The 12,499-nt window shown below is 39.2% G+C and overlaps 1 protein-coding gene across 1 annotated transcript; it reads right to left on the reverse strand.

The window, feature by feature from the left end:
• Window positions 1–10,065: 10,065 nt before the first annotated feature.
• Window positions 10,066–10,541, reverse strand: LOC133242018 (cytochrome c oxidase subunit 7B, mitochondrial-like). Its single transcript, XM_061407896.1, has one exon. The coding sequence runs from the start codon at window positions 10,457–10,459 to the stop codon at window positions 10,202–10,204; it is 258 nt and encodes an 85-aa protein (XP_061263880.1). The 5' UTR covers window positions 10,460–10,541; the 3' UTR covers window positions 10,066–10,201.
• Between the last annotated feature and the right edge of the window lie 1,958 nt (window positions 10,542–12,499).

Genomic DNA, 12,499 nt, shown 5'->3' on the forward strand with positions numbered 1-12,499 from the left:
TAAGACCAGAAACTATAAAACTCCTAGAGGAGAACATAGGCAAAACACTCTCTGACATACATCACAGCAGGATCCTATATGACCCATCTCCCAGAATATTGGAAATAAAATCAAAAATAAACAAATGGGACCTAATTAACCGTAAAAGCTTCTGCACATCAAAGGAAACTATTAGCAAGGTGGAAAGACAGCCTTCAGAATGGGAGAAAATAATAGCAAATGAAGCAACTGACAAACAATTAATCTCAAAAATATACAAGCAACTCCTACAGCTCAACTCCAGAAAAATAAACGACCCAATCAAAAAATGGGCCAAAGAACTAAATAGACATTTCTCCAAAGAAGACATACAGATGGCTAACAAACACATGAAAAGATGCTCAACATCACTCATTATCAGAGAAATGCAAATCAAAACCACTATGAGGTACCATTTCACACCAATCAGAATGACTGCGATCCAAAAGTCTACAAATAATAAATGCTGGAGAGGGTGTGGAGAAAAGGGAACCCTCTTACACTGTTGGTGGGAATGCAAACTAGTACAGCCACTATGGAGAACAGTGTGGAGATTCCTTAAAAAACTGGAAATAGATCTGCCTTATGATCCAGCAATCCCACTGCTGGGCATACACACTGAGGAAACCAGAAGGGAAAGAGACACGTGTACCCTAATGTTCATCACAGCACTGTTTATAATAGCCAGGACATGGAAGCAACCTAGATGTCCATCAGCAGATGAATGGATAAGAAAGGTATGGTACATATACACAATGGAGTATTACTCAGCCATTAAAAAGAATACATTTGAATCAGTTCTAATGAGGTGGATGAAACTGGAGCCTATTATACAGAGTGAAGTAAGCCAGAAGGAAAAACATAAATACAGTATACTAACGCATATATATGGAATTTAGAAAGATGGTAACAATAACCCAGTGTACAAGACAGCAAAAGAGAACCTGATGTATAGAACAGTCTTATGGACTCTGTGGGAGAGGGAGAGGGTGGAAAGATTTGGGAGAATGACATTGAAACATGTAAGATATCATGTAAGAAACGAGTTGCCAGCCCAGGTTCGATGCACGATACTGGATGCTTGGGTCTAGTGCACTGGGACGACCCAGAGGGATGGTATGGGGAGGGAGGAGGGAGGAGGGTTCAGGATGGGGAACACATGTATACCTGTGGCAGATTCATTTTGATATTTGGCAAAACTAATACAATTATGTAAAGTTTAACAATAAAATAAAATTTAAAAAAAAAAGAAAATAAATACATTAAAAAAAAAAAACTACATTCCTTTGCTAAAAATGGCCTAATCAATGTTGGCTTTGTGATGTCCAAAAACACCATGCTTTCCTTCCTTTCTTCCCTCCTTCCTCCCCCCTCTTCCTTTCCTTTTCTTTCTTATTATACAACTGTTAACGTTTGCTTTCCATTTATAGTTATTACAGAGTACTGGCACTCTTCCCCACGTTGTACAATACATCCTTGAGCTCCTCTTACACCTAACACGGTGTGCCTCCCACTCCCCCACCTCTGTATAGCCCTTCCCTCATCCCCTCCCCGCTGGTAACCAGTAGATTGTTCTCTGTATTTGTGAGCCTCCATTTTTGTTATATTCTCTACTTGGTGGTGTCTTTAGATTCTATAAGTGATATCATACAGTATTTGTCTATCTCTGTCTGAGTTATTTTACTTCATAGTATACCTTCCATGTTGCTGCAAATGTCAATATTCCATTCCTTTTATGGGGCAACTTCCTTCTATGCCTTTTTAGCAAATGGCACTGCCACCGCACGCATGACATGGCTCCCCGGCTCAGTTTCCATCTCTGCACGCACGCAGAAAAACACCAAGTCCTCTTCCTCTTCTCCCATGGGAAGTGTATCTTTGAAGCTGAGTCTGGAACCAGTTCTTTCCCCCCCTACTTTCTGGCAAACTGGACCTTCTGGGCCCATCTCCAACCCCACAGGACCCATCTCTCTCCCTCTTCACACATTTATCCCTGCCCTGCCCTCTCTGCCCCCACTCTCAGAGAACTCAGAGACAAACATACTTTCACATCAGGTTGATTTTATTTTCTTTTCATTCTTAATGTATGGAGTTGGTATAATAGTCACGTCTGTACTGTTGGCCAGTACTCAGCGGCAAGACCCCCAAAGATTTCTGAGGTCTCTAGCCATACCTTCAAGTCACTGGCTGCCCACCGGTCCCGCTGGAATGACTGGCGTCTCCACCCTCTCTGGGACCTCCTCTGGTCCGTTCTGATTCAGCTCTTCATTCACCTTGGAACCCTGGCTACAGAGCTTTGAGCCTCCGATTTTTCTAAGGTTCCTCGTGGTGGGCGGTTTCTGAGAAGTTTTCTTGGTCAGCTTTGCCTGTAGGTGATTATTCACTCTCGCACTTGCCCTGGCCACCTGGAGAAAACAAGAGAGGGGTAGAGAATGGCATTGGTTTGGGGAAGAGGGTGAAGGTGGACAGGAACGACAGCTTCAGGAGAAGGGGTGTGGGCAGAGAAGGGTTATGTGCCAGGCAAGACCAGGGCAGGGGGGTCTTATGGGATGGGGTCAATGGGCAAGAGGAGTTTAGGTGGCTTCAGCTCACCTTGACATTTGTTTTGGGCCTCGATTGAGAGGAGGTCTTCATCCTTTTGCCCCGGGTAACAGGAGGCAGGTGTTTCCTAACTACTCTGGAGCCTTGGGGCTTCCCAGTCCGCTTAGTCATTTTGAGGCCTCCCAGTGGTCTGCTCCAGAGCCCCTGAGCACCGCTATATATACCCCTCCCCAGGGAGACACACCCTCATGCTTTATGAGGTCAGCAAGTCTCTTCCCCAGCCAATGGTGGCCCTGGGTGAGCCTTGACATCACAAAGTCCCATCCTGACACCTCTAGCGGAGGATGGGGAGCAATTCAGATGTTTTGGTGGGAGAAATGGGGCATTTGTAATTCCCCTAAAGAGGCCTGCAAACTCCCTGCCATCCTCATCTCTTTTAGTCAACTCTGATGGGGTCACATGGCAGGGAGAGTGTGTCTCCTCCAAACCTTGTCTATTATATCTATTTATGACTGTAAAAGTGTAAGGGAATTTAAAAAAAATCTGAAAAAGATACAGCTTAAGCAGCCCCAGTTAACATAAGTTTATTTTCTTTGTTCCATAGTCTCAAAATAACTGACAATTAAGTATGAATTTCATTTAAAACCTATTTTTCAAATTCAGCAAATACTTTGTGTTCAAATATAAGACGATTTTGTTCTTTTCAAGCTAAAAAAAGTTTGTTCCTTGCAGTGAATACTTGTTTCACTGATTTAGACATAAATAAAAGCACATCGTGCGTCTTCTGACAATTTTTGTGGTATCACCGTGTATTTAGAATCAACTGTTTGAATGTGGGGTGCCTATTAGTACATTCCCTCGGGAACTGCAGGCTGTGCAGGAAGAGATCTCAAGGTCTTGCAAACCATTAAGGATGCTCTGGGGAAGGGAGCAGTGGTAACCATGGCAGCCTGTGTTGGTGACAATTGTTGAACAGGGTCTTCTCTTAATGAACTCCCTCATAGAAGACAATGAATTGTTAAAAACCAGTGCTAAAACTGTGGCCGTGTGAATTTATATATATATATATTTATATATACATACACATACACACATATGTGTATGTGTTTGGATATATATATACACACACGCACATGTGCCTTTATATATATTTATATATATATACATAAACACATGTGTGTGTGCATTTGTATATATGTACACTGAAACTTTGTACCTTGTGAATAATATGTAAAATATTAAAACCTGACATATATGACAACCAACTTTCAAACTTAAACCAACACAATTTGGTTTTGCAGAGGAAACGTATTTCATTACTGACATTATTTTAGAATACTGGAGTATGGAGATGGTAATCAAAACAGAACCAGCGTTTACTTGGGTTTATTCTTGTAATAAAAGTCTTCGTGGGCAATGCCCCCCAGTATTGCCTGCACGGTATGTGTGCTATTCCCCCTGCCCCATCTGTGGCAGCCCACTGCTCCATTCTAAATTCCTTTGCTGCAAAAAAGACATACAGATGGCTAACAAACACATGAAAAGACGCTGAACATCACTCATTATCAGAGAAATGCAAATCAAAACCACAGTGATGTACCATCTCATGCCGGTCAGGATGGCTGCTATCCAAACATCTACAAGCAATAAATGTTGGAGAGGGAATGGAGAAAAGGGCACCCTCTTACAGTGTTGGTGTGAATTCAAACTAGTACAGCCACTATGGAGAACAGTGTGGAGATTCCTTAAAAAACTGGAACTAGAACTGCCATATGACCCAGCAATCCCACTGCTGGGCATACACACCAAGGAAACCAGAATTGAAAGTCACATGTACTCCATTGTTCATCACAGCACTGTTTACTGGATGAACTGTTTGGACATGGAAGCAACCTAGATGTCTATTGGTAGATGAATGGATAAGAAAGCGTTGGTACATATACACAATGGAATATTACTCAGCCATTAGAAAGAATGCATTTGAATCAGTTCTCACGAGGTGAATGAAACTGGAGCCTATTATACAGAATCAAGTAAGTCAGAAAGTAAAACACCAATATAGTATAGTAATGCATATATATGGAATTTAGAAAGATGGTAATGATAACCCTGTATGCGAGACCACAAAAGAGACACAGATGTACAGAACAGTCTTTTGGACTCGGTGGGAGAAGGCGAGGGTGGGATGCTCTGAGCGAATAGCATTCAAACATGTATATTATCATATGTGAATCAGATCGCCAGTCCATGTTCGATGCATCAGACAGGGTGCTCGGCGCTGGTGCACTGGGATGACCTAGAGGGATGGGATCGGGAGGGAGGTGTGAGGGGGCTTCAGGATGGGGAACACATGTACACCTATGGCTGATTCTTGTCACTGTATGGCCAAAACCACTACAATTATTGTAAAGTAACTAGCCTTCAATTAAAATAAATAAAAAAAAATACCATGTTGTTTTCCTTTGGTGGAGGGGTGGTTCCAGTAATCTAATCTGCTATTATTGGAATCCTTCACCTTTTAGATTCATTTATACATCATTCCTTTGTGATGTTATAAATTATCTCTGATACCCCTACCTTCTAGGCACAATTCATCATGTCATCCCCTGTGCCAGCAAACTCCTAGGCATATATTTGTATACCCATATAATTACTTATTTAGGCATCTTTTTGTCCTAATAAACAATTCCTGGGTAAATGGCACCAATTATACCCAACCCATATTTATGTTCTCAGTGCCTAAGTTAATGTATATAGTAGGTGCATAATAAGTGTTTATTGGTGGAAATGGTTGGTATTTCATCTGAATTTCATGTCTATGTAAATTCATCTCAAAAATCACTTAATGGCTATCCTTCCACCACAGGAAAATAAAATAAGGGACAACAGAAGAAAGAGCAGAACTTATTTGTCTCTTTTAGAGTGATTCTGATATGAAAAAAGTTTTCTCTTTTTGCTTTATGAAAGTATGATAACACATTTACAGGAGACTTGGAAAATACAGAACAAAGTTACATAAAGTTCCACTATGTTACAATTATTTTTTTAAGTAGATAAAGATTTTTAGTTGGAGTTTCAATATCAAACTCACAAAAATTAATAGAATGAATAGAAAAGTAGAAGGCTATAGTAGACCTGAAAAGCACCATGAAACAGTTCAACATAATTAAGATTTATACAGTTTTCACACAAGAGCAGGATACAAATTCTATTCAAGTTCCCATAGACTATAAACCAGGAGACACTGGAACATATCCAGGGACATAAAATAAGGTGCAAAATTTTCGTGGTCTAAAGATATTGAAATCATATGGAATCTGTTCTCATATCACCATGGAATTGTGTTAGAAATCAATATCAGAAGATGTTTGAAAATAACCCACCTATTTTCAAGGGTAATGTGACAGTTACCAAGAGAGATCTTTGACTTAGCTGTAGAAAGCCTCAGTAAAGTTAAAAGACTGAAAACCCATGGAGGGCAATTGCAGAGAAGAAAGCATTTGAATGAGAAATTAGTATCAAAGATGCTTTAAAAACCCCATGTATTTGGAAATTCAGTGTCCACTTTTTAAATGATGGGTGCTGATATGGACATTTTTAAAAGCAAGGTTAGTCTGCTTTTATCAAAGGAAGGATGGCGAAATAGGAAGAGAAGTATAGTAACCATCAAGGTTAAGAGAAAAATGCAGGAAGGAGTCCTGATCCACAGATTTGAGGGCTGATGTTCCAAATGCTAGCCTGTTGGCATCATTCACCCTCTTTATGTATGCCTCTGTCCCCCAGAAGAAAATCATAAGCTACCCAAATACCTGCCTCCAACAGTTTACATTTACCCAGTGTCTGGTAGAATGGAAGTTCAAAAGTTATTTGGACAATTGTCCTTGGAGGTATCCATCTCAGTGTTTAGGTTTTATACATGGATATTTGATCACTGAATTTTGTAGAAATACATAAGAATACAGGAAAAAAGTGCCCTTTTGGCATAAAGTGTAGATGGGAATGAATTAAAGAAGTACTAATTTTTCCTCTCAGTGGGCATTCTTTGGTAAGTTAAGAAAAACTGCCTTGCTTACAATAGATTAATTATAACACATGGCATAAGCAGATGGAATTTGTGGATGGAAATTTATCACAATTTGTGTCTCAATTTATCAAATGGTGGGAGGAAGTTTATACCACAAACAGAATGTTGCCATGAAAAACCATTGCCAGATGTGATATTTTCTTTTTTCACCTATTAGACTATGAAAGCAAGTGGAAAAACATGAGTAAGGGTAAAAGAATGAGAATTTGTCTTTAAAATGAGAATTTTAAAGTTTGGAGGATTAATACCAATTGTACTGTTCTCTCTTATAAAGCATATAAAAGAAGACAGATACTTTATACCCATTTTTACCATTTCCTTCTTGTGTCCTCATTTTTTCCTCTATACCTTCCCTTATAAAGTCAAAGAAAATAGACATATGAACAGTTTCTCTGTGTGGTTTAAGGATGTCCCGTTCTTGGAACAGGAACACTATTCTACAGTGATGTTTCTAAGTTCAAATTTTACAGTAAAAGCAGCAGAAGCAAACTCTACCACCCAGATAGGATGTGTAAGGCATGAAAATCATGGTGTGACAGCCCTAAAATTGCTCTTAAAACAACAGGGGCAACAGGCTTCACTGTCACTTGTTCATTCAGCAAACTTTTTTAAAAACCCAAGGAAAGGTAATCTACAAGCATTAAACACACCAATCTGATAGTCTCTCCAGTAACCTGTGTAGTAGGTGATATTACCTTCTTGAAACTTTGAAAGACAAGGCTTCCAAGAATTGTAATGTCACACCCAAGGCAAGGAAATGAGAGAGGAGAACCAGAACACAAACTCCAGGATGTAGACTTCCAAAATCTCTGCTCTCTCCGCTTGACAACACTGTTTTGAGTCCTGAGGCAAGGCATGGGTGGGTCATGGTCGTGACATCTAGAAAGATGAATCCCTCCAATGTAATACAAAATAAAATAATGCCAAATGCTCAAATAAGTGCAGAAACTTCCCATGAAGTTTTTCATTTTCCCCAAAGGTGATATTGGGTCGGCCAAAAAGTTCATTCAGGTTCTCCCATACCATCTTACAGACAAACCTGAGTGACATTTTCAATATTGTGTTTAGTTACTATGGAAATAGCAGCAATCAAATATTTTCAAAGAGCACCTCCCCACCTCTGTTTCTCCCCTCCACCTTGCTTTGGTATTGTCATAAAGTAAAGTGAAAGTGAAAGTTGCTCAGTTGTGTCCTACTCTTTGTAACCCCATGGACCATAGAGTCCATGGAATGCGGAATACTGGAGTGGGTAGCATTACCCATAAGCACATGCTTTATTTTTCATTTTTGTAATGTAGTACTAAACTTCTCTTTGGGGCAGAGGTTCTCAAATAAGGTTAATGGACCAATAATCAGCCAACAGATGAATTAAGATATCAGTGAGACCCCTAATAGTGTGCAGAATGTTGTGTATATGGGCAGTTTTGTTGGGTGAAGGCTAGAGCATCTCTTGTTATCCCCAAAAGATAAAGAGCCACTCCTCTAAAAAGTTGGAGATTCTGGGAATTCCTCAAAGCATGGAGAGGACACTGAACAACAAATAAAAAGATTGCTTTTTAAAAAGAAATGCTAGACATTTCACTTGTCTGCTTGGAAATTAAGAACAAGGATTATAAAATTCAGTAGCTACCAAAAGTAAAGATGATGTTTGCTAACTTATATACCCAGCAATGTTCTAAGCATATTACCTACTTTCACTTACTTCTCCCCAGTTGTTTTTTAAATGTCATATTTTTATTTAATTTTTGTCATAATATAGGTGATTTATGACATTGTGTTAGTTTCAGGTATACAGCATAGTGAATCGCACACACACATCTATTCTTTTTCAGATTCTTTTCCCATGCAGGTCATTACAGAGTATTGAGTGGAGTTCCTAGTGCTATATGGTTGTTGTTGTTGTTCCGTTACTAAGTTATCCTTCACTATTTCCTGGAGTTTGCTCAAACTTATGTCCATTCAATCAGTGATGCCATCCAACCATCTCATCCTCTGTCATCCCCTTCTCCTCCTGCCTTCAGTCTTTCCCAGCATCAGGATCTTTTCCAATGAGTTTGCTCTTTGCATCAGGTGGCCAAGTATTGGAGATTCAGCTTCAGCATCAGTCCTTCCAATGAATATTCAGCATTGATTTCCTTCAGGTAGGACTGGTTTGATCTTCTTGCAGTCCAAGGGACACTCAAGAGTCTTCTCCAGCACCACAGTTCAAAAGCATCAGTTCTTTGGCACTCAGCCTTCTTTATGGTCCAACTCTCACATCTATACATGACTACTGGAAAAACCATAGCTTTGACTATACAGACCTTTGTTGGCAGATATCTCTGCTTTTTAATATGCTGTCTAGGTTTCTCATAGCTTTTCTTCCAAGGAGTAAGTGTCTTTTAATGTTGTGGCTGCAGTCATTGCCCACAGTGATTTTGGAACCCAAGAAAATAAAACCTGTCACTGTTTCCACTTTTTCCCCATCTATTTGCCATAAAGTGATGGGACCAGATGCCATGATCATCATTTTAGGATGTTGAGTTTTAAGTCAGCTTTTTCACTCTCTTCTTTCACTTTCATCAAGAGGCTCTTTAGTTCTTCTTCACTTTTTGCCATAAGGGTGGTGTCATCTGAATATCTGAGCTTATTGATATTTCTCCCAGCAATGTTGATTCCAGCTTGTGATTCACCCAGCCTGATATTTCACATAATGTACTGTGCATATCTACTTCGGCTTTATTGACTATGCCAAAGCCTTTGACTGTGTGGATCACAACAAACTGTGGAAAATTCTTAAAGAGATGGGAATACCAGACCACCTGACTTGCCTCCTGAGATATCTGTATGCAAGTCAAGAAACAACAGTTAGAATTGGACATGGAACAACAGACTGGTTCCAAATGGGGAAAGGAGTACATCAAAGCTGTATATTGTCACCCTGCTTATTTAACTCATATGCAGAGTACATCATGAGAAACGCTGGGCTGGGTGAAGCAAGAGCTGGAATCAAGATTGCCAGGAGAAATATCAATAACCTCAGAGATGCAGATGACACCACCATTATGGCAAAAAGTGAAGAAGAACTAAAGAGCTTCTTGATGAGAGTGAAAAAGTTGGCTTAAAGCTCAACATTCAGAAAACTAAGATCATGGGATCTCGTCTCATCACTTCATGGCAAACAGATAGGGAAACAATGGAAACAGTGAGAGACTTTATTTTTGGGGTCTCCAAAATCACTGCAGATGGTGACTGCAGCCATGAAATTAAAAGACGCTTACTCCTTGGAAGAAAAGTTATGACTAACCTAGACAGCATATTAAAAAGCAGAGACATTACTTGCCCACAAAGGTCTGTCTAGTCAAAGGTATGGTTTTTCCAGTAGTCATGCATGAATGTGAGAGTTGGACTATAAAGAAAGCTGAGCACTGATGAACTGATACTTTTTTTTTTTTTGAAGGTTTCAAGTATACTTTATTTCTTCAAACATGCTATATTTTAATGGGTACATAGTACTTTTACTTGAAATTAATTATGAGTTGATTTTGAAACAATTCAGTATTAAATCAGCTGGGATGATTACTGTTCTCTCCATTCCTTTGGGGTGACTCTGCCAACAGGCGATGGGTTCCACTCTATTCCAATTTGTGTTGCCATATATACCCCTACAGCAACACAGAAAGTGGCTCCACTAGCTAATACAGCATTACCATATTTGTCATGGAAATCAGGTGCCCGCTTTTGATGGATCTGCTTTGCCACTGCTTGCTGAATGCTTTGAACTCTCAGATGACTTAGTGCGTTTTTGGCCAAGGGAAACATCCTGAGGTTGAACATAAAATGGCTGCAACTACAGCTGCTGGTCTCTAGCAATTTGGCGTCTAGTACCCTTGCCGAGTCCTGAAAAACAACCTGAACTGATACTTTTGAACTGTGGTGTTGGAGAAGACTTTTGAGAGTCCCTTGGACTGCAAGGAGATCCAACCAGTCAATCCTAAAGGAAATCAGTCCTGAATATTCATTGCAAGGACTGATGCTGAAGCTGAAACTCCAATACTTTGGCCACCTGATGTGAAGAACTAACTCATTGGAAAAGACCCTGATGCTAGGAAAGATTGAAGGTAAGAGGAGAAGGGAACGAAAGAGTATGAGATGGTTGGATGGCATCATTGACTCGATGGAAATGAGTTTGAGCAAGCTCCAGGAGTTGGTGATGGACAGGGAAGCCTGGCATGCTGCAGTCCATGGGGTCTCAAAGAGTCAGACATGACTGAGCAACTGAACTGATACATACACACAGACATATACACACACAGATAGAAGTATGTATATGTCAATCCCAATCTTATATTAACTTATTGTCACAGGAAACCAAATGAAGTTAGTGTTATCGTCATTTCCGTTTAAAGTGAAGATATTCTATAAATAAAAGTATATGATAATTCTATATTCCTATCATACATAATGGAGAAAAAGAGAGGAAGGGAAAGAGAAATAGAAGGAATAATAGAGCAAAGAAGGAATGGTGGGTGAAAAGGTGAGGAACAGGAATCTAGTAGTGAAGTATTGTAGAAAAAAAAGTCATAACTGCTAAGACCATAGTGAAAAACACAATTCTGGTATTTGCCAAAGTCATATACATTAACAGATTAATCATTTTAGAAGAAAAAAGAATATGTAAACGATTAGATTAAAAACATGTATAAACACTGTCAAATTTTATTAGAAATGTTTGAATTTCAGCGTAATATTTGGAAATACAGACATTTCTGAAATGTTGGCTTTTCTTCATTTGATGGAGAAAATCCTTATTCACACAGTGTTGAAACAGATGGAAAAAATAGTAGTTTTGTCGAACAAACATCCATCTTCCATTTGGTCTTTTGGATTTTAATTAATGGAGCCTCATAGTTCATACTGTATATTGCTGAAATTAAGCCAAGAACTATATGGAGACCCCAGATGAATGCTAGTCCATTCTTCCTTGCTAGCCAAGTCTACCATGAAATTGAACCTGACCTGTCATCATTGGAAAGTAAATTATCTCTATTGTACTGAAATGCTCTCAATAGGTTTAAAGTAGCCCTGTATACTACCTGCGATAATAAACATACTACTGTAGAAATTTTAACTGGATTCTTTCTCCTCCTTAACAAAAAATTGAGGAAAACAGTGAATGCATTTAGTGTAGGGAAGTTCACATGATTTCCCTATCAAAAAAAGTTCACTATGCAAAAGGGAGTGGATGACTTAGGCTCAGTGTCACATTTTTCATTTTATTTGTTCATCTTTAAAAATGTGGAGTGAAGAGTGGAGTTGAGTATTAAAATAGAATTTGTTGTCCTACCTTTTATTCTCGGTGATCAGGGTAGCCCTTGGATGTCTTTTTTGAGTATTTTCTAGTATATTTGCTATTCATTGAATTAAGCCTCCCCTCCCTCACTCTTATCACCTGCTTAGACTGTCTACAAGATTATGGGCCATGGTATTGTACAACTTGAGGGACTGGAGTGGGGATCTGCCATTCAGGTACTCTGTCAATCATCCCGTTTACAGAACTTACTGGTTCATAACAATTTCAGTTAAATGGCTATCAAAGATTGATGTTAAATCCCTTGAATTGGCTCCAAATGACCAGTTTCATATACATTTCAAACATAGAAAGGGGACTTGCTTGCTCATTGTTCTCTTTATGTCTACTTATAAAAATATGTACTCCCTACTTGCCTATTCATTTCATGGATGCAGATTGTTGTCACAGTCAACACATGAAGCTGTCAGCAGGCCCATGGAGACCATTTGATGATGTCAAAGTAGAATCAGAGTAACACTGATGCAAATCCCATGGCTATTAACAAATCTCATTTTAAATGACTT

The sequence above is a fragment of the Bos javanicus genome, chromosome X (assembly GCF_032452875.1).
Source record: "Bos javanicus breed banteng chromosome X, ARS-OSU_banteng_1.0, whole genome shotgun sequence".
NCBI classification, from domain to species: domain Eukaryota; kingdom Metazoa; phylum Chordata; class Mammalia; order Artiodactyla; family Bovidae; genus Bos; species Bos javanicus.